The sequence below is a fragment of the Macaca mulatta genome, chromosome 12 (genome assembly GCF_049350105.2).
Source record: "Macaca mulatta isolate MMU2019108-1 chromosome 12, T2T-MMU8v2.0, whole genome shotgun sequence".
Classification (NCBI taxonomy): domain Eukaryota; kingdom Metazoa; phylum Chordata; class Mammalia; order Primates; family Cercopithecidae; genus Macaca; species Macaca mulatta.
In genome coordinates, this window is record NC_133417.1 from 83,401,826 (window position 1) to 83,429,088 (window position 27,263).

Consider the following 27,263-nt stretch of genomic DNA (forward strand, 5'->3'; position numbering starts at 1 on the left):
CCTCCTTCCCGCCCGTCTCCGCCCCGCTCCCGCCTGGGCACAGGCATTGGGCTCCCGGGGTTCTCAGCGCCCGCCTCTGCCGGCCCTGACCAGCCTGCAGTAACTGGCCCTCAGGCCGTAGTTCTTTGTCCTTAGGAGGAGGCCGTTTCTTTCCCGGAGAGAGGGATTAGAGGGATTGTCCGGCGTGGGTCTAGGGTCGTTGAGGCCTGAAGTTAACCCTTTGAGGGGAGGACGGATTGGGGGCTGTGTCACTTTAAGAAAAAGATTTGAAAATTCGGAAGGCAGAATTCCAGGGAGTCTCCCGGGCCTGGTTCTGAAGCTTGAGACCCCGGATATGTACGCTCCAGGGGGCTGCGGTGGGCTCTTCGAGTCCCCGAGCCCGGTGTTTGGGAACACGCGGGGACGTCCAAACACCCCCTCCTTTCCCGCCAGGCGGGCTCCTTTGTCTTCTGGGCTTTCGTCGCGAGACGGAATGCTGGGTCAGTGCATCCCAGCAAAACGTTAGGAGTAAACGAAGGCCTTTCTGGGGACCTGTGTAGTCGGTTGTAATGGCGTTTGCCTGGGATGCAGCACCTTTGGTGGGCCATTGGATGTCGTGTCGCTTCTCCAGGGGCTTGCTAGGCACTAGCTGAAATGCCGTCCTGTGCTTACGCGGTGTTATGGAAGATTGCTTTGCACGATGCTCTTCGTACGAAAGGATATTATTAAAAGTGATTTATGGCCGGGCGCGGTGGCTCACGCCTGTATTCCCAGCACTTCGGGAGGCCGAGGCAGGCGGATCGCCTGAGCTCAGGAGTTCGAGACCAGCCTGGACAACATGGTGAAACCCTGTCTCTACTAAAAATACAAAAATTAGCCGGGCGTGATGGCATGCGCCTGTAATTCCAGCTACTCGGGAGGCTGAGGCAGGAGAATCGCTTGAACCCGGGAGGCGGATGTTGCAGTGAGCCGAGATAGCGCCACTTCGCTCCAGCCTGGGCGACAGAGTCAGACTCCATCTCAAAAAAAAAAAAAAAGTGGTTTGTTATTTTGTTAGCATGTGAGCCCTGGATGCTTGAAAGCAAGTGAAAGATGTTCCGAATCTAATCAAATTATATCATTTGATGCTTTAATTAGAGCCTATTCTCTCTTCTTCTCCATCTATATATGTATGTATATAGATTACTATCCATCACTGTTTTAATGGATATCTTATTGGAAGGGATACATAGTCACTATTTCAAAATATATGAACTCCACATAACACCTATGCCAAAACATTTCAGCACTCAGATAAAGTTCATTTTTAGCCACAAAATCACTTAAAAACAGGCCAGAACTTTATATAGATAGCTCTTATTACTATCCCAGTAGCTGGGATAATAATGAAACAAAAAGATGCAGCAGGACTCCATTTCAAAAGGATAGAGTCTATGTGTCCAACTTCAGAGTAAGAAACCACTAGGTAATAGTTTATATAGTTACTTACATGTAATGTGGCTTTATTTTTTTATAAAGATCTGCATGTAATTGTTTATATCTGTGAATTCATATTTAATATTAAACACAGTTTTGTAAACATGTAAGATGGAAAATGAATGAAATGCTCTATCAATGAACTGTATGCCGTGAGGATTCAAAACAGCACTTTCGTGTTGCCAAAATTCCAGTGTGGACTTGTGAAGGAATTCCCTTTGGACTAGGTCCACTGTAGATTGTATCCGGGACTATTGTTAGTGCCTAAATTGCATTGCTTCCCACAGTGCTATATACTTCCCTTAAAATTGGCCCATTGCCAGTGGCAAATCGCTATCTACTGTGATCCTTATCATAGACATTGGTCATATTTTTACGTTATTAGTTTTCTGTGTATATTTTAGTGCTATAGCCTGCCATTCCAAATTAAACATGCTCTTAGCATATCGTTTTACATTGTTGATCTATAATTCATTACCTGAGCACATGAGCGGAGGCAGTGAATTATACAGTGGTAAACTACTTGGTGAAACCATGCTTTGTATTTTTAAGATGTATAATTATATTTAAAAACAAGCAATGCTTAATTTTGTGCCTGATTTTCGTCTTTAAAAATGGATTTATCTGGGGGTTGCAGTTGATGACATTTTGATTTTAATATGTTTGCTGCTGCTACCAAGAGCTTTGTCAAGCAAGTTGGAGATGGAGGGAGATTAGTTCCTGTTCCAAGCCTCAGTGAAGCTGACAAATATCAACCTCTAAGTCTGGTGGTAAAAAAGAAGCGATGCTTTCTGTTTCCTAGGTATAAATTTACTTCAACACCTTTTACACTGAAAGATATTCTCCTAGGAGACAGAGAAATTTCAGCTGGTAAGTTTAAATGTTTGGGAGTGCCAACTCATTCGTCTGTATTATTGGTAACCTAAACATAGGTCATATATGCTACTTACATTAGTAATACACATTTTCAATGATTAAAGCAACTTTTATTATGATGGTAGTATAATAATGTTATTAAGATTAACAATGCCGAAAGTTTGTATAATATCAAATCTCTTATTGGTCAAATAATTTTCAAATCTATCAATTATTTTATAAATTGTTTTAATCAGATCAACTTAGACTATGACATATTTCTTCATCTATAAAATGGGGTATTATTTGGGCTTACCTATCTTATATGGTCAAATGAGATGAAAGTAATTTGTATTTATTTTTTACAATGCAATTATTACAATTGGTAAACTGAAATGTATTTGAAGGGTAGGTTATTTAATAAGCTGATATTTTAATGAGTTACTGCTTATAAACGCTTATTTTTTCTTTGAATTGCCCAGTGGATCTTGATGCTTAAGAAGTTCTGTTGGCTGAATAGAAAATTTGAGTTCCTTTTAAGAATTCTGGCTATGTGTTTCTTTTAGTTGTAAGATTAATTGAATTACTACTTTAAATCTTGGTGAGTAATGTTGCCTTTCTCTAACATTTGGGTAATTGAGTCTTCAATTGTAAATTAACGTGTTACTATATATAATCTACATAAGATAAATTAAAGACGTTTTAAAAAGACTACGTTTCTTCTTGTAAAGGTATTTCATCTTATCAATTACTGAATTATGAAGATGAATCCGATGTTTCACTCTATGGAAGGCGAGGTAACCATATTGTAAATGACGTTGGGATTAATGTTGCTGGATCAGATTCCATTGCGGTGAAAGCTTCGTTTGGTATAGTAACCAAACATGAAGTGGAAGTATCAACACTACTCAAAGAAATTACTACACGGTCAGTATAATAATCCTAATATATTTCAGTGTTTTAATTAAATACTTTAGCTATATAAACTTCATTACAAAGAATGCTTAAAACATTGAGGTTGTATTTTACTAGTGTAATTTGCTAGGTATGTTTGAAATACATTAGTGGTATATCCAAACTTTGAATTAGGATAGATATCAAAAATCACTTGGTTTAAGTCAGAGACCTCAGGGCCCCAGATCAAGGAGCTAACTGACGAAGACACAGAGAGGCTGCAGCTAGAGATTGACCAGAAAAAGGATGCAGAGAATCATGAGGCCCAGCTCAAGAACGGCAGCCTTGACTCCCCAGGAAAGCAGGAGACTGAGGAAGATGAGGAGGAGGAAGAGAGAAGGAGAAAGAAAAACTGAAGCCCAACCTAGGCAACGGGGCAGACCTGCCCAATTACCACTGGACCCAGACCCTGTCGGAGCTGGACCTGGCAGTCCCTTTCCGTCTGAACTTCCGGCTGAAAGGGAAGGACGTGGTGGTAGACATGCTGCAGTGGCACCTCCGGATGGGGCTCAAGGGGCAGCCAGCGATCATCTATAGGGAGCTCTACAATGAAGTGAAGGTGGAGGAGAGCTCGTGGCTCATTGAGGACGGCAAGGTGGTGACTCTGCATCTGGAGAAGATCAATAAGACGGAGTGGTGGAGCCGCTTGGTGTCCAGTGACCTTGAGATCAATACCAAGAATATTAACCCTGAGAATTCCAAGCTGTCAGACCTGGACAGTGAGACTCGCAGCATGGTGGAAAGGATGATATATGACCAGAGACAGAAGTCCATGGGGCTGCAAACCTCAGACCAACAGAAGAAACAGGAGATTCTGAAGAAGTTCATTGATCAGCATCCAGAGATGTATTTTTCCAAGGCTAAATTCAACTAGCCCCTGTTTTTTCCTCCCTGAACTCTTGGAGCTGAGCTGCAACCACCCAGCTTTCTTTCCCACTCTTCTCTGGGACTTGTGGGCCTCAGGGCTTGGGGCAGGCATGGGACTGGCCCAGGCACACAGGTCCCAGGGCATCAGGGGAAAGGCTGGAGCTTGGGGTCTTGTCCTCCCTAGTTGGTCTACTGTTACACATTAAAACGATTTGCCCAGTTTAAAAATAAAAAAAGTCACTTGGCTTAAACAAAACTTAATTGTTCCACAAAATTGCTTTGGCTCTACACACATTTGCTAAATTATTAGATTTAAATAATAGAGGAATCTGTCTGCAACAAATGGAGTCCCCCATCAAAAGACTTTCAACAGACGGAGTGAAACATTGTGTATAAGCATGTTTTAAGAAAACAGATAGGAGAGACAAATTATTACATTTCTTTTGGGTGTATTTTCTGACTATTAGGATTGCCTTGATTTACTATTAGGTGAACTATGAATGAATAACACATGACAGCAAAAAATGTACTTGATTATGTGTAATTAGATGTTACAGAGTCTTGTGAATGTATCTTCTTTATTTTAGAAAAATTAACTTTGACCACAGCTTGATACGTCAGTCAAGGAGCAGCAGAAAGGCAGTATTGTGTGTGGTCATGGAGAGCATCCGAACCACACGACAGTGCTCACTGTCTGTGCATGCTGGAATTCGAGGGGAAGCAATGCGGGTAAACCACACTCGTTGGGCTTCTCTTACTAACTAAAGTGTTGCCATGGGAATTTTTTTAAGTATTGAATTTCTCGTCAGACTTGTGTATTTTGTCAAATGTTCTGATGAAAAAGCTGCAGTTGTATGGGGTTTTGCACAGCAATGTCTATTCTAGAGTATGAAAAAAAGAAATGTTGGGGTTCTAAACATGTGTAATATAATGCAAAAACAGTAATCCTTATGAAATTACATGCATACTGGAGTCCCTCAAATTACTATTTAAGTGTTGTTTTAAGAATAAAAATTGAGTGAGTTGAACTGATTTTAAGTGGTATAGTTTTTGGCTAGGCACAGTGGTTCACGCCTGTAACCCTAGCATTTTGGAAGGCCGAGGTGGGCGGATCACTTGCAGTCAGGAGTTGGAGATCAAGTTGGGTAACATAGAGAAACCCCATCTCTACTGAAAATACAAAAATTAGCCAGGTGTGGTGGTGCACCCCTGTAATCCCAGCCACTCAGGAAGCTGAGGCACAAGAATCGCTTAAACCTAGGAGGTGGAGGTTGCAGTGAGCCGAGATTGTGCCACTGCACTCTAACCTGGGTGGCAGAGTGAGACTCCGTCTCAAACAAAACAAAACAAGACAAAAACCCCAACCAAAAAAAAAAAAAAAAAAAGTAACATAATGCAAAAACAGTAATCCTTGTGAAATTACATGCATAATGGAGTCCCTCATATTACTATTTAAGTGCTGTTTTAGGAATAAAAATTGAGTGCTTAAGCTGAGTTGTTTTTTAAGTGATAGAGTTTTTACACTTTGAATTTTTAAAAGCTGAATTTATATTTTTATATTCAAATAGTTTTTCAAAGTTAATATTATCAATGGCCATACATGCTTTATTCAAGGTTAGTTAAATCCTTTAAAAAATATTAGCTGCAAGGTGCAGTGGATCATGCCTGTAATCCCAGTGCTTAGGAAGACTGAGATAGAAAGCCTGGGGCCAGGAGTTCAAGACCAACCTGAGCAAAATAATGAGACCTTGTCTCTACAAAAAATAAAAGAATTAGCTGGGTGTGGTGGCACACGCCTATAGTCCTGAGGCAGGGGGCTGCCTGTGGGGGTTTGGGTCATTGTCTTTTAGAATTTGGGAGCCTTTGAAGAGCCGTGGGCCCTCCCACCGCTATTGTGCTGGGGAAGATGTAGCAGCCTCTTCTCCAAACCACCCCTTTGCCTTCAGACTTCTCTGGGACCAGCAACCACCCAACTAGGGACCTAGGGCCAAGGGCTCAGCTGATGACCATGGGCTCCGTGTCCAACCAGCAGTTTGCAGGTTCGAGCTCAGGACCTAGCGGGGACACCTTACGATGCAGGAGCAGCCAGGAGTTCAAGGTTACAGTAAGCTATGATTGTGCCACTTCCCTCCAGACTGGGTGACAGAGAGAGAGCCTGTCTCTGAAACAATAAAAAGAATTAGAAAATTATCTGTGTTTAATTTTCAGCTCAATTATGATATTGTTTATCTTTGTCATTCAGTGACACCTAATAATGACTTGATTGGATTAAAACTCTGGAGGGCTTTGGAATGGTAGACAGGCTAGGCTGAAAACTTAAACTCTAGCACTGCTTTCTAAGATTTCCTGGTGAAAAAAAAGGCTTCTACTCCAGAGCATTATGGTTGTGGTAGCACTAATCATGGGCTGTAATACCAAAGTAAGTGAAAAGTGCAGAAGTATTTCCTAATATAGACCAGGAGTTTCTGTTGGACCAATTGGATCTCTGCTATAAAAAATGGTTTAATTCAAGCAGAATAATTCTTTACTTGGGAATTTTTTGTTTTGTTTGGTAGGATTTTATGAGATGTTTTGTTTCTCCAGAAAGCTATCCTTACGTGTTATAATACTTAATAATGTTATATATTTATTCAATATAGTTTCACTTTATGGATGAACAGAATCCCAAGGGAAGGGACAAAGCTATTGTTTTCCCAGCACATACAACCATAGCTTTCAGTGTTTTTGAACTCTTCATATACCTGGATGGTGCCTTTGGTGAGTTAAGGGTCTGCATGAAATACAAATGACTATATTTTTAAGGAGCATCCAACAGGGCATGGGCTCTCTCTCTCTCTCTCTCTCTCTTTCTCTCTCTCTCTCTCTTTTCTTGTGTCTAACAATTATAGAAGATGCTGTCAGCACTGTCAATCTTATGCTTGGGCAAAATAGCTGAGAAAGGTCTTCCCTTCCCTGCTTCCCCATTCCACTTTTCTGCTTCTTGGTGAAGGTTGTAAACTCTCCACTACCCCATTTAAAATTATAAATAAGAGCTAAAATGTCATCTACTGACAAAGTATTCCTTAGCTTACATGGGGAGATAATAAATGACTTTCTTATAGGTAGTTTTTGGTGGTGGCAAACAGAGGAGTAGGTAGATAGTAGGATGCCTGAAGTGTTAGGATTCCCAAACCAGGGCATCTAAAGACAGCTTTTCTTACTTCAGTTTTACTTATCATAACAAGCTTCCCCTTGCACTCTTCCTAAAAAATAACTTTAAAAGGTAAAAATACTTCCTCCAAAATTGTCACCTTGTATAATACCTAAGTGCAGCTCACTTTAGGTCTCTACATTTCACAGGTCTTTAAGGTCTGTTGGCCAACTGGAACAAGCCCAGGTGTAGCCCAAAGGATCAGGAAAGGGAGTCCCCTAGCCATGGTAATTTACAAATGTTTTTAGACCTGTTTTTGTTCATTTCTGCAATTTTGTAGGAGGAGGGAATAGGGAGTCCAGAAACAAAACAAAACTACATGTTAAGTAAATTGTTTTTTTAAAAAATATTTTTAATTTTTGTGGCTATATAGTAGATAGATATATATTTATTTATATATGGAGTACATGAGGTATTTTGATACAGGTATACAGTGCAATAATAATCACATCATGGAAAATGGGGTATCCATCCCCTCAAGCATTTATCCTTTGTGTTACAAACAATTCAATTATACTCTTTTAGTTATTTAGTTATTTAAAAATGTACAAATTCTTTTAGTTATTTAAAATGTACAAATTCTCAGTCTAAGATGGAGAAAAAACTGTACAATTACATTGTTTTGACTATAGTCACCCTATTACGCTTCCAAATACTAGGTCTTATTAAGTAAATTTTAAGTTTTTACAGTTTTATTGATGGTTGGGAGGAATGTAAATGGACTGATATATCCACAAGAATTTAAAATATACGTATAATTTGGACTTCCACTTCTAGGAATTTATCCTACAGATATATTTACACATATATGAAATGATATGAGTGCAAGTATATTCAGTCCTCAATAACAAGAGATTGGAAACAACTTTAAGGAGACTAAATAATGGTGCATCCTTACAAGAGAATACTATGAAGCCAATAAGAATATAATACTTTTAATGGATATTTTTAAAGAGCTGAGTATAATATGTAACTATTTGGGCATAAATAATTTTATACACATACATGTATACATACATCTTTCTTTATGCTTGTAAAATATATGGAGTATTTCTGGAGTATGAGCCCCTGAGGTAGAAGACTGTGGCTGGATACAGGGTGGACCAGAGACTTATTTGTCGCTGTATCTCCTTTTTGTATGAATTTTGTACCATGTGAATGTTACCTTTTCCAAAAGTATGTAAAAGTTAACTTTTTAAAAAATACAATGAATGGTTTGTACCAGAATTCATCACCCCATCAAACAATAAAACATGAATTATTCAAGTTATTACATCTTCTAACAATTTTTTTTGTAGACCTTTGTGTCACTTCAGTGTCAAAAGGAGGATTTGAAAGGGAAGAAACGGCAACATTTGCACTGCTGTACAGGTTGAGAAATATCCTATTTGAAAGAAGTATGTCCATTGTGAATGTCTTTTTTTTCTTTCCTGGCTTAATGCATGAGGTTTTCTATTCAGTAATCCCATCTGTTAAGGAAAAATTTGAATTTAAAAGCCTGGCTGGTACAGTGGCTCATACCTATAATCCCAGCACTTTGGGAGGCCAGGGCAGGCAGATTGCTAGTGCTCAGAAGTTTGAAACCAGCTTGGGCAATGTGACAAAACCCCATCTGTACAAAGCATATAAAAGAAAAAAAATTAGTTGGTTGTGGTGGTGTGCATCTGTAGTCCCCGCTACTTGAGAGGCTGAGGTAGGAGGATCACTTGAGCCCGAGAGGCGGAGGTTGTAGTAAGTGGAGATCGCGCCACTGCCCTCTAGCTTGGGTGATAGAGCCAGAAAAAAAAAAAAAGAAAAGCCAAATTATTTCATGACTAGTGGATTCACATATTTATTAATGCTATTTGCATTATGTATTTTTCATTTTCACTTCTAACACATTTCTGTTCTGTTTTTGTCTTTTTAGATAGAAGAGTGATGGATGTAATTTCTCGTTCACAGCTTTACTTGGATGATCTTTTTTCTGACTACTATGACAAACCTCTCAGCATGACTGATATTTCACTCAAAGAAGGGACCCATATTCGAGTTAACTTACTTAATCACAACATTCCCAAAGGGCCGTGCATACTCTGTGGAATGGGGAACTTCAAAAGGGAGACAGTTTATGGGTGCTTTCAGTGTTCTGTTGATGGTCAGAAGTATGTGAGACTTCATGCAGTTCCTTGTTTTGATATTTGGCACAAGAGGATGAAATAAAATGAAAAATGAATATACCATGTTGGTGTTGTAGGTGCAGTTGTGCCACAAACCTTCCCTAAATTATCTAGGTTTGGTTTGATGAGTTAAATTAAAATGAGAAAAACAGAAAGAAATTAACCTGTCTGGGTATCATTTTCCCTATCTATAAAGTAGTGATGATGACAGTAGTGTCTGTTTCTTAAGTTGTCATGAAAATTAATAACACTATTTATATCAAAAAAGATTCACATGTAACATTCAGAATAGAGATGTTCTTTCATAATCTTGCCAGTCACTTTAGAATCATTTTTGGGATGTAGTCTATCATTTTAGATAACTTTTTTTTTTGTTTTTTAAGACAGAGCCTTGCTCTGTTGCCCAGGCTGGAGTACAGTGGCACGATCTTGGCTCACTGCAACCTTTGCCTCCTGGGTTCAAGCAATTCTCTGCCTCAGCCTCCTAAGTAGCTGGGATTACTGGCGCCTGCCACCACCCCTGGCTAATTTTTTGTATTTTTAGTAGAGATGGGGTTTTACCATCTTGGCCAGGCTAGTCTTGAACTCCTGACCTTGTGATCCACTTGCCTCGGTCTCCAAAGTGCTGGGATTATAGGTGTGAGCCACTGCACCTGGCCTAGATAACTTTTTATATAATTAAGAGATTTTTCTAAATACCAATTTTATTTTCAATCAACTTTCAATTCAACATGTAAGGATGACAAGACTGCACAAGTAGCAACTTTATGGTGTTTCAACTATTGCCTTTGGTCTGGTAAAATGAGAAAAATGTGTTAATAATTTAATGCAATCCTAAATGTTTAATTGCAGTATCAAATTAAAAGCACACTGAACTCAACATAGGGTTTTGTGTACACAGTTAACAAGGTGACTGATAGTAGTAATGGGCTGCCATTCTATGATGTGGGTATGCTCACGAGTTTCGTCTTCATAAAACGCAATACTGTCATTGTAAAGTTAAGACAGATAAGACACATCTGTTTCTTTGAAAATGTTTAAAACATTTAACATATTCAGTTCTGAAAGATATTTTTAATCTGTTGAGAAATCTGGATTTTTCATACACAACCTAAATTACTATTTACCTTTATTAAAATAATTGATAATGAATAAAATGTTAAAATTCTAGAACTCGAAATGTAGTCACGGCACTGAATGCCACATATATGCATATGAAGGCAGAAGGCAATCATGCCGATATGAAATACTTGTACACTGTATTGTATGTAGAATGATTAGAAATTTATTTTTAATTGTGTAAATACAAGTTTTAGAATGAATCATCTCCCTATTCATGTGGCATTATCTGTCATTTTTTAAAAACAAGTTTAAAAGCACTTTGTATGAAAAATAATGGGACAAAAAATTAGAATTACAAAGTTTAGATTATAAGGTGACTTCTTAATATGGATACAGAGAATGGAGACAGCTTCCAAACCAAAATAAAGAATATTGAGTTACTTAGTTTACTTCAACGGAGCAGGTTTTTCTGAGGGAAGGCAATGAAAGAGTAAATGATTAAACACGTGAGAAAGTGTTAAATATTGGGAGGAAGGAAAAGATAGTACAGATCCTTGTTTTATGAGGTGTCAAATTATGTGCTAGCCATGTGTTATTTACTAATCTCATGGTTGTGTTACCCCTATGTACACTTGTTTTTGTACATACTCATCTGAAAGCCCTCTATTTTTAAATAGAATTTTTGATAGTGTAAAGAAGTTAAAGGATGAACAATGGTTTGGAAAGAGCAAGTTTCAGAAGGTAGAAAAAACTTCACTTGTTGGGAACTCAATTATTTTGAACAGAGCTATTTACTGTCTGACCATACTTTCCTATATATGCAGTGTAGTAGTCCACTTTCACACTGCTGTAAAGAACTGCCCTAGACTGGGTAATTGATAAAGAAAAGAGGTTAAATTGACTCACGGTTTCCCATGGCTGGGGAGGCCTCAGGAAACTTACAATCTTGGTGGAAGGCAGGGAAGCAAGGACCTTCTTCACAAGGTGGCAGGCGGGAGAATGAATGCAGGAGGAACTATCAAACACTTATAAAACCAAAGATTGCATGAGAACAGCATGGGGGAAACACCCCTATGATTCAGTTACCTCCACCTGGTCTCTCCATTGACATGTGGGGATTATGGAAATTATGGGGATTATAATTCAAGATGAGATTTGGGTGTGGACACAAAGCCTAACCATATCATGCAGTATGCAAAATCTTCTATGTTCTGATAGACACGTGCCCTTTCTTTGGTACCAACGTGATCTTTTTTTTTTTTTTTTTGAGAGGGAGTCTCGCGCTGTTGCCCAGGCTGGAGTGCAGTGGCCGGATCTCAGCTCACTGCAAGCTCTGCCTCCCGGGTTTGCGCTATTCTCCTGCCTCAGCCTCCCGAGTAGCTGGGACTACAGGCGCCTGCCACCTCGCCCGGCTATTTTTTTGTATTTTTTTAGTAGAGACGGGGTTTCACTGTGTTAGCCAGGATGGTCTCGATCTCCTGACCCCGTGATCCGCCCGTCTTGGCCTCCCAAAGTGCTGGGATTACAGGCTTGAGCCACCGCGCCCGGCCTCCAACGTGATCTTCTACAGCATCTCTTACATACTATTCTCAAGTCATATGATATCATAACTTGACCATGACACAAAACTGCCATGGCACTGTATATCCTCCTTTGTTTGGCACATTTATCAAAATTTGACAGCATACCAATTTGTAATGATCATTCATCATTAATGACAAGAATGATGGGAAATGAGGTGACATAAGGAAAGAGATAACTAGAAAAAGGGAACAAAAACTAAGAAATTTCATGGCATCAATTTAAAACTATCAAGACAAAAGCTTGGGGTGGCAGACATCTTATACAGGTTTAAAGAGGGAAGAGGAGTTGCACATTTATAATAATGTCTGAAGGAATGCAAAAGCCAGGCAGTACACTCTCTATGCTTGCTATAAGAGGCAAAGTCTTTGGTTTGGTCAAATATCTTTAAACATTCTGCACTGGAAAATAACCAAGGCTAGAAGCTTACACCAAAAAGTATAGAGACTGTGTTGTGTTCTTTGTGGAACAGAGATATACAACTTTCTTCCTGCACATATACCAAAGGAAGACTCTTCAGTTCTAGGATTTTTATATCCTCTTCATAATGTTATAAGATGTATAAACAAGTGAAATGCTAATTCCTGGGTCCTTATTGGATATTTTAAAAATATGAGGCACTTTAACTTTTAAAGTATAAAAAAACTGGATATTAACATGCTGGTAAGGTTAAAGTTGGGAAAAGCTTGCAGTTTTTGACATACTGTATACGTCCTCCTACATCCTGAAAGGCGAAGAAATGCCCACTGGGACCGAGAAGTCTGTTTCATAGTGCTACAATTCTCGTTTACAGAATAAAGCAACAGGAAACACAATCATACCATTCCTACAAGTTAAGTTTGCAAAACAGCCTCACATTTATTATAGCAAAATCAATGTATTGGGGAGATCAAATATCTTCTCATAGGGGAAAATAGAAAATACAACTTGAAGAAAAGTGACATTGTTTTATACATAAAGTACAGTAAATAGCTAAAAAAAGTAGAAATACAAATATGCTATAGTTCATCGTGTTGGTATACATTGTATTCCTTGGGAGAAATGAAGCCATCACCATCATGGTCATTCTTCTTAAAAATATCTTCTAAAACTGCATCCTGATATGACTTGTCACGTGGCTTCTCATCTTTTTCAAATTCACTTTGCAAGTAGAGGTTTATCTGGAAGGCCAAAATAACATTCCTTTAATTAAAAGCCATCACAGTAAATTTCCAGTAACTTTGAGAATATTTATAATAATGAAATTCATGTCCAGGATTACTTATAGTAAATGACACAACAGTTTGAAAAGCTATTTGAGGTTTTATTTTTCTTACTCTTTGAAGCAATGTTTTGGAGAGAAACAGGTCTTCAAATTAGTTTTCCCTAAGATGATAGATGGTTAGTGGTACATACTCAAAGATTAATATTTAAATTGAACTTTGTTGAAACTAAATGCTTTCTAATAATCCATGCTGTTCATATTATCAAAGGAAAATAATGCATGACTGCCATTAGTGAAAAAAAACCAAATTGGCATTTCTATAATCTCTAAAACTAATGAATATGTTATATAATCAATAAAATATAACCATAGGTTTTGAAATAAAATTTAGTATTTTAAGTTTTTCTAGGCTTCTATTGCTCTCTTCCAAATCTACATAACTATAATAATCTCTTTAATAATGTCAAATAAAGAAAGGAATCCTGAAGTATTCACTAATTATATAAAATTTCTCTATGCAAACACACATTAAAAGTATTGTCCAATATAGTAGCCACTAGCCACATGTGACTAATGAGCACTTGAAACATGGCTAGATCAAAATGAGACATGTTACTACAAATGTAAAATATATAACAGATCTTGAAGGCTTCAAAAAGTATATCTAATTGATAACTTTTATATTGATCTCATATAGAAATGGCAATATTTTAGATATATTGAGTGAAGATATAACATTAAAATTAATTTCACCTATATCTTTTTACTTTTTAAGATGTGACTATAAAAATTTTAAAATTATATGTGTAACTCAAATTATATTTCCACTGGAAAGCACTAATCCTTATAATAACTAAAGAAAGCAATGCACAATCATCTGGAGGTAATGTTCAGTAAGGCTGGCATTAAAGAGGCAAGAGTATTTTTGAAAGCTAGAGTTTGAGAGGTTTTTCGCAATACATATCCTACGGTCAACCCATTGCAAGTTGACTTTATTTTAGAGCAATCAGTGGACCTTAATGAAGGATACATCAACTGTTCTCAAATGGGACTTTGGTCCTACATGAGGGAGACGAATTTTTTTCTTCCAGCCAAAGCTTAGCAGTCCTAGGTAGGTGTAAACAATTTTTAATAGCTTCAAATATTTCTCAGTTTCTAAGTAAGTTCATTTATTTTTACACAACCAATATTGCTGATGCTTAAACTCGACTCCTTTTCCAGTACACTATAGTACAGAGGTACAGAAAGACAGTGGGTAAGAACATGACCTTAATTTTGCTAGTAATGGGTTCCACACTATTTCCACTTTTTAATTTAATAAAACACTGTATTTCCCCCATCCTTCCCCTTTAATACTAAAGAAATATTTTTCTTTTTCTTTTTTAAAGATGAAACTGATAAAATAGTTTACTTAATCTTTCTGACAATGAATAAAGTTTTTTTGTTTTTTTTTTTAGTTCATGTTTCTAATTCAGGCTTTGCCTTGGATTTGCTGTGTGGTCGTGTGCAAATTAACCTCTCTGAACCTCAGTTTTGTCATCTGTAAAAGGAGGTAAATAAGTATCTATATTGTAGGATTGATGCAAGGATTAGAATAATGATTATGGCCATCAATAAAAGATAGCTATTGTTATTCAAGTTAGTGAAAATCACTCTCATCCATCTGGCGATAAAGCAGCTGATATCACAAAGACATCCAGGGAAATTGTAGCTAAGTAGATTAGTATTTTGAATTTTCTCTATTTTTATTTTCCAGAAAAGAATTTAAGATTGTCTAATGTCTTACTGTGGAGTAGTCATACTGCAGAACATGGCTCTTGGTGTGCCTGTGATAATGAGTGGTCTGTGTGCATAGGCTGAGCCCTTGGGTACTATGCAAATTCAGCTGCAGCTGCTATTCACTCTAAAAAAGGGTGATAAGGAGTCAATAGAGAAGTGAATAAGGAGTCAATGGAGAAGTACACCTTGGGAACCATTTGCCACCCCTGTAACTGCCCTTCTTCTTAAGAACAGGACATGTTCCCTTCTCCTTCTTCCACTGTTGGCCAACCAAGATGCTTGAAGGGAAAGTCATTACTAATATCCAGGTGTAAGAAGTTGAACTGGGTGGGGAAAGGATTGGAGAAGGAGATGAAAAAGCAACAGAGAAAAAGACTTATTTTTATCACTTGAAATCAATCTTTTACTACTCACTTATGTGGTAGAGTTATGCATTTTTAAATGTCTCCTAACTAGTTAAGAGGGGAGACAGCTGGTTTACTAATTTTAAGCAAGAGTATGGTCAGTGGGACTAAGTAAAACATTAGACTTCAATAAATAGTATTAGACTTGAAACATTCATGATTTTCTCCAAAAGAAGCAGTCTAAGTCCAAAGTTAAAAATACAGTAGTGGGCCAGGCATGGTGGTTCATGCCTGTAATCCCAGCACTTTGGGAGGCTGAAGGAGAATCACTTGAGGCCAGGAGTTCAAGACTAGCCTGGGCAATGTAGTGAGACTCCATCTCTTAAACAAAAATAATTAGCTGGGTGTGGTGGCATGCTGGGGTATCACTTGAGTCCAGGGATTCAAGGGTGCAGTGAGCTATGATCACTCCACCCTGGCATGGGCAACAGAGCAAGACCCTGTCTCTAAGAAAAATTAAACTGTAAGAAGACTCATGAAGCCAGATGGCCCAGGTTTTGCCCCTTACTACTGTGTGATTTTTGGCTAGTTAACCTGATTATTATTTTCCCCATCTAAAAGTGGAGATGATGACAATAGTGTCTGCCCCATAAACTATCATGAAGATTAGATAAGTTCACATACTTATATGCTTATAAATAGTATCTGGTACTAAAAGTACAAAATAAATGTTACCTATTATTATCTCTTTTTTTTTTTTTTTTTTTTTTTGGAGACAAGGTCTCAGTCTATCTTCCAGGCTGGAGTGCAGTGGCACGATCACAGCTCACTGCAGCCTCAACCTCCTGGGCCCAAGCGATCCTCCTACCTCAGCCTCCTAGCTGGGACCACAGGTATGCACCACCACACCTGGCTAATTTATTAAATTTTTTGTAGAGACGGGTCTCCCTATGTTGCCCAGGCTGGTCTTGAACTCCTGGGCTCAAGCAATCTTCCCACCTCGGCCTCCCAAAGTGTTGAGATTTTAGGCATGAGCCACATGCCCAGCCCAATTATCATTATTATTACAAGATCTTTATTACAAGACTGAGATACAGAAGCTAGCTGGCTGAACTCCTGGCTCCTGTTTACCAACTTTCTAGCCCACTCAATTCAGATCCTTGCTAGCTCTTTTCATAATCCTATGAGGCGTGAATTATTTGCCCTGTTGCAAATTCTTACAGTGTTGCCTGAAAAAGAGATATGCTAGTGTAGTCTAGAAACTGGAAGAGCACTGTAGAGATGAATAATTTGGGATTTTAATGACTCTCTTGTAGGGAGAAAGGCAATTGAAGAGGATGACTCACAAGGTTTATACTGAAAAAGCTTAGAGCTTTTTCTAAGCGCTTAGATTATTTTTTAGTGACCAGCTCTATAAAAGCAGTGATCAGAGCCCATGCTAGCTAGACCTAAAAAGTAATAGTTGTAAAAACAGATGTATTTAAACTGAGATAAAAAAATTAGACTATACACATGAAATTGGTTTGAATTACCTCGGCTTTAGAGAGTTGCCTGTCATTGTCCGTGTCTATCTGTTTAAATGTCTCAATGCTCCGTGGTCCTTTGGTCACAGCATAAAGTTCAATCTCAAAAATCAATGTAGCATCAGGTGGAATCTTGCCTTCTGCTAAGGGTATAAATTTTAGCAGTTTAACTTACGTAAAGATATGGTTCAAATATCTACTCATGAACTGCCATAACCATATTACATTATTTCATGTTGATAAGAATTGCTATCTGAATACTCACAATTTTTAATTTTTTCTCATCTTTTATAACTTCTTTCAGCTTTTCAAGAGTTTTCATTTTTGCTTTTTTTCTCTTTTTTTATAAATACTTTTTAGGAATATTTTTTCCGCATGTTTCTGAACCAAGTCAATTCAAAGGACCTATGGGACCACTATTTCTTGATTAAGTACAAATCATAAATTTTTATTAATACATGGATATGACCCTCCATATCTGTGGGTTCTGCATCTGTGGATTCAACCGGTCTCAGCTTGAAAATATTCATACAAAAAAAGGATAGTTGTGTGTGTAATAAACACGTACAGACTTTTTTCTTGTCATTATTCCCTAACCAATACAAAAACCTTTTACATAACATTTACATTGTATTAGATATTATAAGTAATCTAGAGATGATTTAAAGTACACTGGAAGATGTGCGGAGGTTATATGCAAATGTGATGCCATTTTATATTAGGGGCTTGAGCTTCTGTGGATTTTGGAATCCATGAGAAAGTCTTGAAACCAATCTCTAACAGGTACTGAGAGACAACTGTACTCTCCTATCATCAATACAGAAGAGAGGTGGCACAGAGAAGAAATGCAGGGGCAGAAAAATTTCAAAGCATAGATGAGTAATCTTCTAGAAAATGATTTTGTGTAGTTATTTGGAAGCATAAATAAAACATAAGTATCAATATATTTGTCTTTCAAATTTTTTATAGACATTAAAAAATAAGTGCAATGATAGAAAAATCCAGTAACAGGCTGGGCATGGTGGCTCACACGTGTAATTCCAGCACTCTGGGAGACCGAGACAGGAGGATCACTTGAGCCCAGGAGTTTGAGACCAACCTGGGCAACATAGTGAGACCCTGTCTCTATTAAAAAAAAAAAAAAAAAAAATTAAAAATAAAAGAAAAATTCAGTAACAATTTTACAAAGAAATTGTATACATTTTTAAGCATTAAGTTGAATACCTCTTTTTATTTTTATCTATTTGTTTTTTTTGAGACGGAGTCTCACTCTGTTTCCCAGGCTGGAGTGCAGTAGCGCAATCTCCGCTTACTACAGCCTCTGCCTTCTGGGTTCAAGCCATTCTCCTACCTCAGCCTCCTGAGTAGCTGGGATTACAGGTGCACACCAGGCATTGTATTATTAGTAGAGACAGGGTTTCGCCATGTTGGCCAGGCTGGTCTTGAACTCCTGACCTCAGGTGATCTGCTTGCTTTGGCTTCCCTAAGTGCTAGGCTTACAGATGTGAGCCACTGTGCCTGGCTAGAATTGCTCTCTTTAATTAAGTTAACCTATTAGCTGATGTCACAGATTTTTTTTTTTCTTTTTGGACAAGAAAATTCCTCTGTCACCCAGGCTAGAGTGCAATGGCACGATCTCGGCTCACTGTAACCTCTGCCTCCCAGGTTCAAGCAATTCTCCTGCCTCAGCCTCCTGAGTAGCTGGGATTACAGGCATCTGCCACCATTCCTGGTGGCAATTTTTTGTACTTTATTAGTAGAGATGGGGATTCACCATGTTGGCCAGACTGGTCTCAAACTCTTGACCTCAAATGATCCACCTGCCTTGGCCTCCCAAAGTGCTGGGATTATAGGCGTGAGCCACCGTGCCAGGCCATGATGTCACAGGTGATTTTAATAAACAATGGGCTATTTCAGATATATATGTCATAAAAATGACCTGCAGAAATAACTTCCTAAGGGGCAGTGGGTAGCTTGTGTCATCAGTATATTGCCAGTGTCTCACACAGTGCCTGATCTACTGCAGACAGTCCAATTTGTCAAATGAATGACCCATATCATTTATTTTTAAAATGTTTGTCCTTGGAAGGAAACAGCAATTTCTTTAATAAAAAAGTGAAGCATTCTAGCTAAAGTCTTTATATAATCTGAAGAGAAAAGAGTTTGTGAGTTATAGCCAAAAGGAGTAGCAGATTAGTAGTTTTCAAAGAGAAAACATAGAAGGATCTACCCATGCATCATATGACTAACATAAAAGTCCTAACCTAATGCACCACATATTACCTGACTTTAGAGTGGAAGAGCTAGAGATTGAGTCAATGGTCGTTTTATAAAACCTATTCCTATTTTTTCCAGTTATAATCTCCTTATTACAGAAAAACAATTACTTCTGACAATAATTCAAGGCAAATTCAAAACACAAATTCAAATTTCTTTCTTTCTTTTTTTTTTTGAGACAGAATCTGCTCTGTTGCCCAGGCCGTAGTGCAGTGGCACAATCTTGGCTCACTGCAACCTCCACCTCCTGAGTTCAAGTGATTCTTGTGTCTCAGCCTCCCAAGTAGCTGGGACTACAGGCATGCACCGCCACGCCCAGCTATTTTTTGTATTTTTAGTAGATATGGGGTTTCACTATGTTGGCCAGGCTGGTCTTGAACTCCCGGCCTCAGGTGATCCACCCACCTCAGCCTCCCAAAGTGCTAGGATTACAGGTATACGCCACTGTGCCCAGCCCAAAACATAAATTTCTTAAGAAAAAATATCGTAGGTACATAGGCAGTTTTTGAACAATTTTGCTATAAACAGAAAACATTGGCCAGGCGCAGTGGTATAAGCCACCAGGAGTTCAAGACCTGCCTGGCCAACATGGTGAAACCCCGTCTCTACTAAAAAAACAAAAATTAGCCAGGCATGCTGGCGTGTGCCTGTAATCCCAGCTACTCAGAGGCTGAGGCAGGAGAGTAGCTTGAACCCGGGAGGGAGAGGCTGCAGTGAGCCAAAATCAGTCACACCGCTGCACTCCAGTTGGGCGACAGAGTAAGACTCCATCACAAAAAAAAAAAAAAAAAAAAAAAAAAAAGGATATATTGCCAATTACCTCTTTTTCTTGTTATATATTGTTATTTAAGCACTAACAAGTCACATGCATTTCAAGACATGCAGGGTTGTTCTGTGACATGAGACAAGGATATTTTACAGAAGAAAGACTTCTTCAAGTACTACCTAAAATAAAGTTATAGCTAATGTCACGTCTTAATAACAACTTACTTTTAAATGCTTATTTAATCAAGAGATTGTTAAACAGTTACTTAAGGTCTACACTGCAACTTTTAAAATAATGTAATCCAAGGTATTGCAATGCAGGCAAGGCCAGTATTAACTATGGTCCAATTAACACACTTTTTGGGGCCTCAGTTTCCTTTCCTGTAAAATGAGGGTGCTGGTGGTATTACTAGTGAGATTATTCACTTTAATGTTTGTTAGAGATACCTCCAATTGAATAGGAACTTGTTTCATGTCAAACTTCTATATCTCTGCAGCAAGTTTCTGATTTATTAAGAGCTTAGGCAGCCTGGGTAGTCATTCATATCTAAGGATAAATTACTTTATGAAAAGGATAAGCTAAGTGGTCCTTTGCCTGAGGGTGGTGAACCCTGGATGAGCACCTGATGATGACAGATGTGTGTGCTCCAGGCAGATAGGAGAGTGGGTGCTCTAGTGGTAGGCAGAATGTGGAGGCATCTGAAGACACAACACAAGACAGAAAGGAAAACTTTGAAAATGAGAAAGAGACTGAAAGGCAAACTCTTCCTCCATCATTTTGCCTAGAAGTGGCCTTAACTTTTGACAGATTTTTAGCACAAGTATTGCATTTGACTTAATTTATTTTCAATTTTCCTTCTCTTTCTCCCAGGTTCCTATACAAATAAAAACAGGATATATAAATTATGGTACCATAGAGCTGTTCTGATGGGATCAAATTATTGGCAAAAAGCATTAAAAATAAAGCTGAAGTTATCTGGAAATTGTCTCTTTAGGAGTTTTAAGCCTGACTGGGTCTGACTCGAAGCACTGACAACCCCCCACCACCCGCCAATCCAATGTGGGGCACTGATGCCCCGATTTTGCTGGAAAGAACTCTTAATGACTAATAAAACGGCCTCAAAGAAGGCATGCCACTTCCATGAAATATTTGGGAGCAATGCCATATCTCATTGTGGAAAATTGATCTTTACTATTTCAAACAGGTGGAGTTAGCAGTGGCTCTAAATAGGGTAAGGAGGCAAAGATTCTTTCTGTACAGCCTTCAAGCAGCAACGTGGAGCAAGAACCTAACAAAGGATGCAAGGTGCAGCCTGTCTGTCAGGCTGCCCATCCTCCCTGCCTGCTTTAAAAATTTTCTTCTCTGTTCTGCTACACTCAATTTTTGTAATTTAAAAATTTAATTTTGGAAAAATTAATACATGCACTATAAAACTTTCAAATGGTACAAAATGTTAGAATGAAAAGAAATCTTCTCATCCTTGACCCTGAGGCCTCCTTCCCAGGAACACTTAATGTCATCAGATGACTGCATATTCTTCCAGATGTATTTTTGTGTAGATACAGGCATATGTGAAACTCCTCCTCTGAGATACAAGCTCATAGAGGATCGGGAGTAGTGTCTACTTTGGTCACTGCTTTATGCCCAGTGCCTACAAAGCCTGGCACTGATGCTCAATACATATCCCAAAAGTGGAATATAGTCTAGTCCACAGGTTGGAGTGCAGTGGCACAAACACAGCTCACAGCAGCCTTGACCTCCCAGGCTCAAGGGATCCTCCCACCTCAGCACCCTGAGTAGTTGGGACCACAGGCGGATACCGCCACAGCTGGCTAACTTTTTAATTTTCTGTAGCGATTGGGTCTCCCTGCATTGCCCAGTTTGCTTTCAGACTCCTGGGCTCAAGTGATCCTCCCACCTTAGCCTCTCAAAGTGCTAGGATTATAGGCATGAAGCCACCATGCCTGGCCTCCACTTTATTTTTAACATATTAATAAGTATAGCTCTACTTAATTCTTTTTACTGGCTACACAGTAATTCATTGTGTAGATATATTATATTTAACTAATTTCCCACTGATGGATAGGAGGTGGTTTCCAGCCTTTTGCTACCCTCCCCCACAAAAATGCCTGCAGTGAATGTTCTTTTACACATACCTTTGTGCATATTCCTGGAAATGGAACTACTGGAATAAGAAGGCATGTGCATTTTCACTTTTTTTCTTTGAGATGGAGTCTCACTGTGTAGCCCAGGCTGGAGTACAGTGGCACAATCTCGGCTCACCGCAACTTCTGCCTCCCAGGTTCAAGTGATTCTCCTGCCTCAGCCTCCCAAGTAGCTGGGATTACAGACACACTCTACCACAACCAGCTAATTTTTGTATTTTTAGTGGAGGCGGGGTTTCACCATGTTGGCCAGACTGGTCTCGAACTCCTGACCTGAAGTGATCTGCCCACCTCAGCCTCCCAAAGTGCTGGAATTACAGGTATCAGCCACCACACCTGGGCCTGCATTTTCACTTTTGATAACAATTGTTAGAGAAGTTGAATGATTTCCATTCCCAGCAATAATGCTGATTTTTCCATGCTTTTGCCAAGTTGTTTTGTCTTTGCTAATCTGATGAGTGAAATATGGTGTCTCATTTTTAATTTCTTTAATTATGAATAAAATTAAGTATTCTCACAGACTTAAAGGCCATTTGTAATTTTTTGCTAGTGGGTGCTTATTTATGAATTTGGCCCATTTCTAGGGATATGTCATTTTCATTATTGGTTAGTGTAAGTCAGTCTTCATATATGATACAAACATTTTTCCCATTTATTTGCTTTACCTAGGTTTTCAGATCTTTTTGCTCTACGATTTTAAAAATAGGCAAGATATTGAAAGAATAAGATCATTTCTTACACATTTGAAGGCTTGTCCTGTATTGGGGTAATAATGACTGACAGCTTATTATATCTCAGATGTTCCTTTTACAGTGTGCCCGTCCTGTCCTTTTACTCTAAACCCACATGTTCCAGTTTCTGAGTTTTATGAATTTAACTTTGGTACTGCTTACCAAAGATCTGTTATAAATATTTATGTAATAATGACATATGCTGAAAACAATAAAAATGCTTGGCCAGGCACAGTGGCTTAGCCTCTAATCCCAGCACTTTGGGAGACCGAGGCGGGCGGATCACGAGGTCAGGAGATCGAGACCATCCTGGCTAACACAGTGAAACCCCGTCTCTACTAAAAATACAAAAAATTAGCCAGGCATGGTGGTGGACACCTGTAGTCCCAGCTACTCAGGAGGCTGAGGCAGGAGAATGGCGTGAACCCAGGAGGCAGAGCTTGCAGTGAGCCGAGATCGTGCCACTACCCTCCAGCCTGGGCCACAGAGCGAGACTCCGTCTCAAAAAAAAATGCTTAAGATAGAGCTTATAGAATATACAGAATCATCATGAGTGTTGCCACAATGTAGAAGAAAGAACTCTGGCCAGATATCTATATTCAAACAATGTCTTTATAAACAAAAAGAGGGGACTGGACTGAACTAGATAGAGCTTAAGGTCATTGGACTCAACTGTTCTCTTTATTTCATCTATCATTTTTTATTTATTTTACTTTTTTTGTTTTTAATTGTGGTAAAATTCACATAACATAAAATTTACCATCATAACGATTTTCAAGTGTGTTGTTCAGTAAAGTACATTTATGCTGCCATGCAACCAATCTCCAGAACTCTTCCTCTGGCAAAACTGAAACTCTATACCCATTGGTCAACACTCCCCCTTTTCCCTCTCACTTCAGCCTCTGGCAATCACCCTTCTACTTTGTCTCTATTAATTTGACTACTCTAGGTACCTCATATAAGTGGAATTATACAGTATTTATCTTTTTGTGACTGGTTTATTTCATTTAGCATAATGTCCTCAAGGCTGATACATGTTGGTGAATGTCTCAGAATTTTCTTCCTTTTTAAGGCTGAATAATATTCCATTTCACGTGGGTTTTTTTTTTTTTTTTTTTTTTTTTTTGTAGAGCAGGGTCTTGCTGTTGCTCAGGCTGGTCCTGGCCTCAAGCGATCCTACCAACTTGGCCTCCCAAACTGTTGGGATTACAGGCGTGAGCCACTGTGCCTGGCTTCCATATACGCATATATTCATTTTGTTTATCCATTTCTCTTTTTTTTTTTTTTTTTGAGACAGAGTCTCGCTTAGTCGCCCAGGCTGGAGTGCAATGGCGCGATCTCGGCTCACTGCAAGCTCCGCCTCCCGGGTTCATGCCATTCTCCTGCCTCAGCCTCCCGAGTAGCTGGGACTACAGGCGCCCGCCGCCTCGCCCGGCTAATTTTTTGCATTTTTAGTAGAGACGGGGTTTCACCGTGTTAGCCAGGATGGTCTCGATCTCCTGACCTCGTGATCCGCCCGCCTCGGCCTCCCAAAGTGCTGGGATTACAGGCGTGAGCCACCGCGCCCGGCTGTTTATCCATTTCTCTATCATCTATGGACATGTGGCTTGCTTCCATCTCTTGTCTACTGTACGTGGCTGCTATGAGCATGGCTGTACAAATATTTCTTTTTGAGACTGGGCTTTCAATTCTTTCAGACCTACATACCCAGAAATCTACTAATCATTTTTAAAATATAACTAAAACAAGAAATTAAAATTAAACATCTTACCATGGCCTTCCTTTCCGTATGCAAATGAAGGGGGTATAACTACTTTTCGCTTTTCTCCAGGGCACATATCCATCATAGCAATGTCTAGGCCTTTTATCACTTGCCCAACACCAAGAACAAACCATTTGGGGTGGCCTTCATTTTGTGTCCGGCTATAATAAAAAACAATACTTAAGTAAACTGATTTCAAGAAATCAAACTTGAAAATACAGCTGGGCATTTACAATTGGAGTCCTCTCTAACCATCATTCCTGTATAAGCACTCTTTCTAAAACCCCTAACCGGGTGTTTGACTCAAACTTCCCTATAATCACCAGAAAGAAGTATGATTTGCCCAAAGCTAATCATTAAGAGCCATCTCATTTTTTAAAATTGTTATCTTTACAAAACCTATTCAACAGTTAACTTTTTAATGGGTCTCCAGCCCCTAACTAGCTGCATGGCTTGTACAAAGAACTCATTTAACTCCCCTGAGTGTGTTGTAAAAAATGATGAGGCAGGTTTAGCCTCAAAAAGTCATTTTAAAAGTAATTTAAAATGGTATATTTTCTTATTAAATTCTAGTAATATAGTCTATATTCTTATTAAATCCTAATATAATATTAAATTTAAAAACTGTATAAATTCTTATTAAATTTCTCTATTTTATTCTAAATGGATGGAACTATCTTACCCAGTCCTATCTTTACAGGATGAAGAAAAGATTCTCCCTCTGAGTAATAAGCCATCAATTAAATCAGAGTAGGCACCAGGTGGAATGGGGGAGCAGGGCCCACCAGAAGTCACCAGGGAAGTAATGGTTTTTCTTGATAGAAAGTGGCCACAACCTATAAAAATCGTGCTTCTGAAGGCCAGAGTTAAATCTCGTTATTCCATGTATTCCTCCGTAAAGACTCAATACTTCCGGCAAGGGAAAAATGTGAACATCCTTACAGGCAGAACCTTGATTTAATTCTGGAGGTCCCAGAATTAAAGGTAATGGTAGTGGTTGGTGTGTGTGTGGATGTACTGTATTTTCGATAATTTATTGGACCAACATTTTCAATACTTTAAATAGAAATATTCAGTTTATTAGAGAACCACACATATATATATATTACATATATATATATATTTAATGAATAAAGGGCTCAACTTTTACTGTTAAAAAATAAAACCCCAACCAACCAACCAACCAACCAACCAACCAACCAACCAACCAGTAAGGCTTACGCTTGGTGGAGGCAGGCAAGATTTTGTGCAACTGGACGCGTGGGCAGCTCGCAGCATTTCCTACCTGCAGTAGAATTTCGACCCGTCTTTAGCCAGGTAGCCGTCATAATGGGCATTTAGTAGGTCTCCCTTCTTGCTTGTCTTAGAGCAGTTTTCTGGACGATGCAAAACTTCTATTTTCACTTCTTCGGTGCTCTCCTCTTTCTTTTGTCTCTGAGCAGTAAAAAGGCCCCATAGATAAAAGAAAACAATGAATCTGAATAAGAAATGCATGGTTTCTGGCATCGGCTCCAGCAGAACAGCGCTCTCCCTCCCGCGTGTCACTCGCGCCCCTTGGATGCCCCGCGCCGAGTTCCGACGCGTGGCAGGCGTTGTACACTGTCACAAAGGGCCGGGGCTGGGCCATAGACGCGGCCCTGCCCTCTCACAGGCCCAACCCCTCCTCCTTGGGCAGCGGGCTCAGCGCGGTTAACGCTGTTTCTAGGCCCCCGGGCTGGCTGTTCTCATCTCTAAGATTGCACCGCACACTCGCTCTGCTTCTCGCTAAACCCGCATATTTTACAGCCGGTTTCCTCAGGGTTCGGTGACAACATTGGCATTTCTAAAATGGAACTGGCATAAGACGAAATAAACAGCCAGGGATGTCGTAGAGTCAGGGAATATGGTTGTCATTTGTGGAAGCAAAAGACTTCTAAGACCCCTACGGAACGAGCAGATAGATACTGGGGGGAGGAAGAAGCATGCTGGAAAAGGAGCGTAAAAAATAGGCTGGCGGTGGCTTCCTGGGTGCTTCTGGGGTGTCCTTGAAGCGAATCCTCAGGTCGGAGTCTTGCATTCAGAAGTTCCAGGCTGAGTCGCACAACCTGAAGGCCAGCCCGACGCGAAGAAACTGCGGTGCAGCAGCTCCTCCGCCTGGCTGCAGGCATTTCCGAGAGCCGACCTCCAGGATTCAGCGACCGCCGCTGGCTTGCATTTCTTTCCCCCTCCACTAGGGGCCGCCCTTGATTCGAGGGCCTCTGGTAGTGCGGAGAATGGTCTTTTGACTTTTTTGTACCAATCCCATGGGATACGTAATTTTCCACATCAGTCAAGAAAACTTGAGTATTGGGTATTTTTTCCTAATCTCACAGCTAATACGCAGCCAGGTTTTTGGTCAAATCTGTGTGACCACACCTCCCCACCACCAATTTTAGTACGAAAACCTTTAAAATACACAGAAAAGTTGAATTTTACAGTAAACACTCGTACACCCACCGCCTAGATCCTGTCATTGAATTATATTTATTATATATCTATCCATCACTCTTTCCTCCATCAATTCGCCTTGTTTCCGAGTGAATACCTAAAGACTATCCAAACCAGAAAACCAGC

The 27,263-nt window shown here is 39.3% G+C and overlaps 2 protein-coding genes and 1 pseudogene across 10 annotated transcripts in view; 2 read left to right on the forward strand and 1 right to left on the reverse strand.

The window, feature by feature from the left end:
- Nucleotides 1–9,636, forward strand: part of PJVK (pejvakin) — a 46,886-nt gene extending 37,250 nt beyond the window's left edge. Inside the window, exons 1-7 of one of the 7 annotated variants that reach the window (XM_077957283.1) lie at nucleotides 66–578; nucleotides 2,136–2,325; nucleotides 3,042–3,237; nucleotides 4,719–4,860; nucleotides 6,771–6,888; nucleotides 8,620–8,718; nucleotides 9,228–9,636. In XM_077957283.1, coding sequence (XP_077813409.1) covers nucleotides 549–578; nucleotides 2,136–2,325; nucleotides 3,042–3,237; nucleotides 4,719–4,860; nucleotides 6,771–6,888; nucleotides 8,620–8,718; nucleotides 9,228–9,520 — 1,068 coding nt within the window. In that variant the 5' untranslated portion in view covers nucleotides 66–548 and the 3' untranslated portion in view covers nucleotides 9,521–9,636. Of the gene's footprint in view, nucleotides 1–65; nucleotides 579–1,007; nucleotides 1,445–2,092; nucleotides 2,326–2,792; nucleotides 2,912–3,041; nucleotides 3,238–4,718; nucleotides 4,861–6,770; nucleotides 6,889–8,619; nucleotides 8,719–9,227 lie in introns of those variants that run through there. The other 6 variants (XM_077957285.1, XM_077957289.1, XM_077957287.1 and 3 more) reach the window with 6 other exon arrangements.
- LOC106992613 (nuclear migration protein nudC pseudogene) lies at nucleotides 3,311–4,367 on the forward strand (annotated as a pseudogene).
- A 3,322-nt stretch (nucleotides 9,637–12,958) lies between the features above and the next one.
- On the reverse strand, nucleotides 12,959–26,282 carry FKBP7 (FKBP prolyl isomerase 7). Of its 3 annotated transcripts, none has more exons than XM_001098893.5 (4): nucleotides 25,957–26,282; nucleotides 24,681–24,832; nucleotides 16,980–17,110; nucleotides 12,959–13,280 (listed from the first exon to the last, which is right to left on the reverse strand). In XM_001098893.5, exons 1-4 carry the CDS (start codon nucleotides 26,175–26,177, stop codon nucleotides 13,119–13,121), a joined length of 666 nt encoding a protein of 221 aa, XP_001098893.4. In that variant the 5' UTR covers nucleotides 26,178–26,282; the 3' UTR covers nucleotides 12,959–13,118. The 3 variants fall into 3 exon arrangements, with proteins under 3 accessions (XP_001098893.4, XP_014965927.3, XP_077813416.1); XM_015110441.3 differs by having other exon boundaries at nucleotides 16,980–17,113; XM_077957290.1 differs by lacking the exon at nucleotides 16,980–17,110.
- Nucleotides 26,283–27,263: the final 981 nt, after the last annotated feature.

Excerpts from the sequence above, each read along its gene's own strand:
- FKBP7 (XM_015110441.3), bottom strand. The coding sequence starts at position 26,177 with ATGCCAGAAACCATGCATTTCTTATTCAGATTCATTGTTTTCTTTTAT. Across the intron at positions 24,833-25,956 it reads GGGTCGAAATTCTACTGCAG|CCGGACACAAAATGAAGGCC; the intron begins GTAGGAAATGCT and ends TTTTTATTATAG. Across the intron at positions 13,281-16,979 it reads GGCAACTCTCTAAAGCCGAG|ATAAACCTCTACTTGCAAAG; the intron begins GTAATTCAAACC and ends TTGGCCTTCCAG.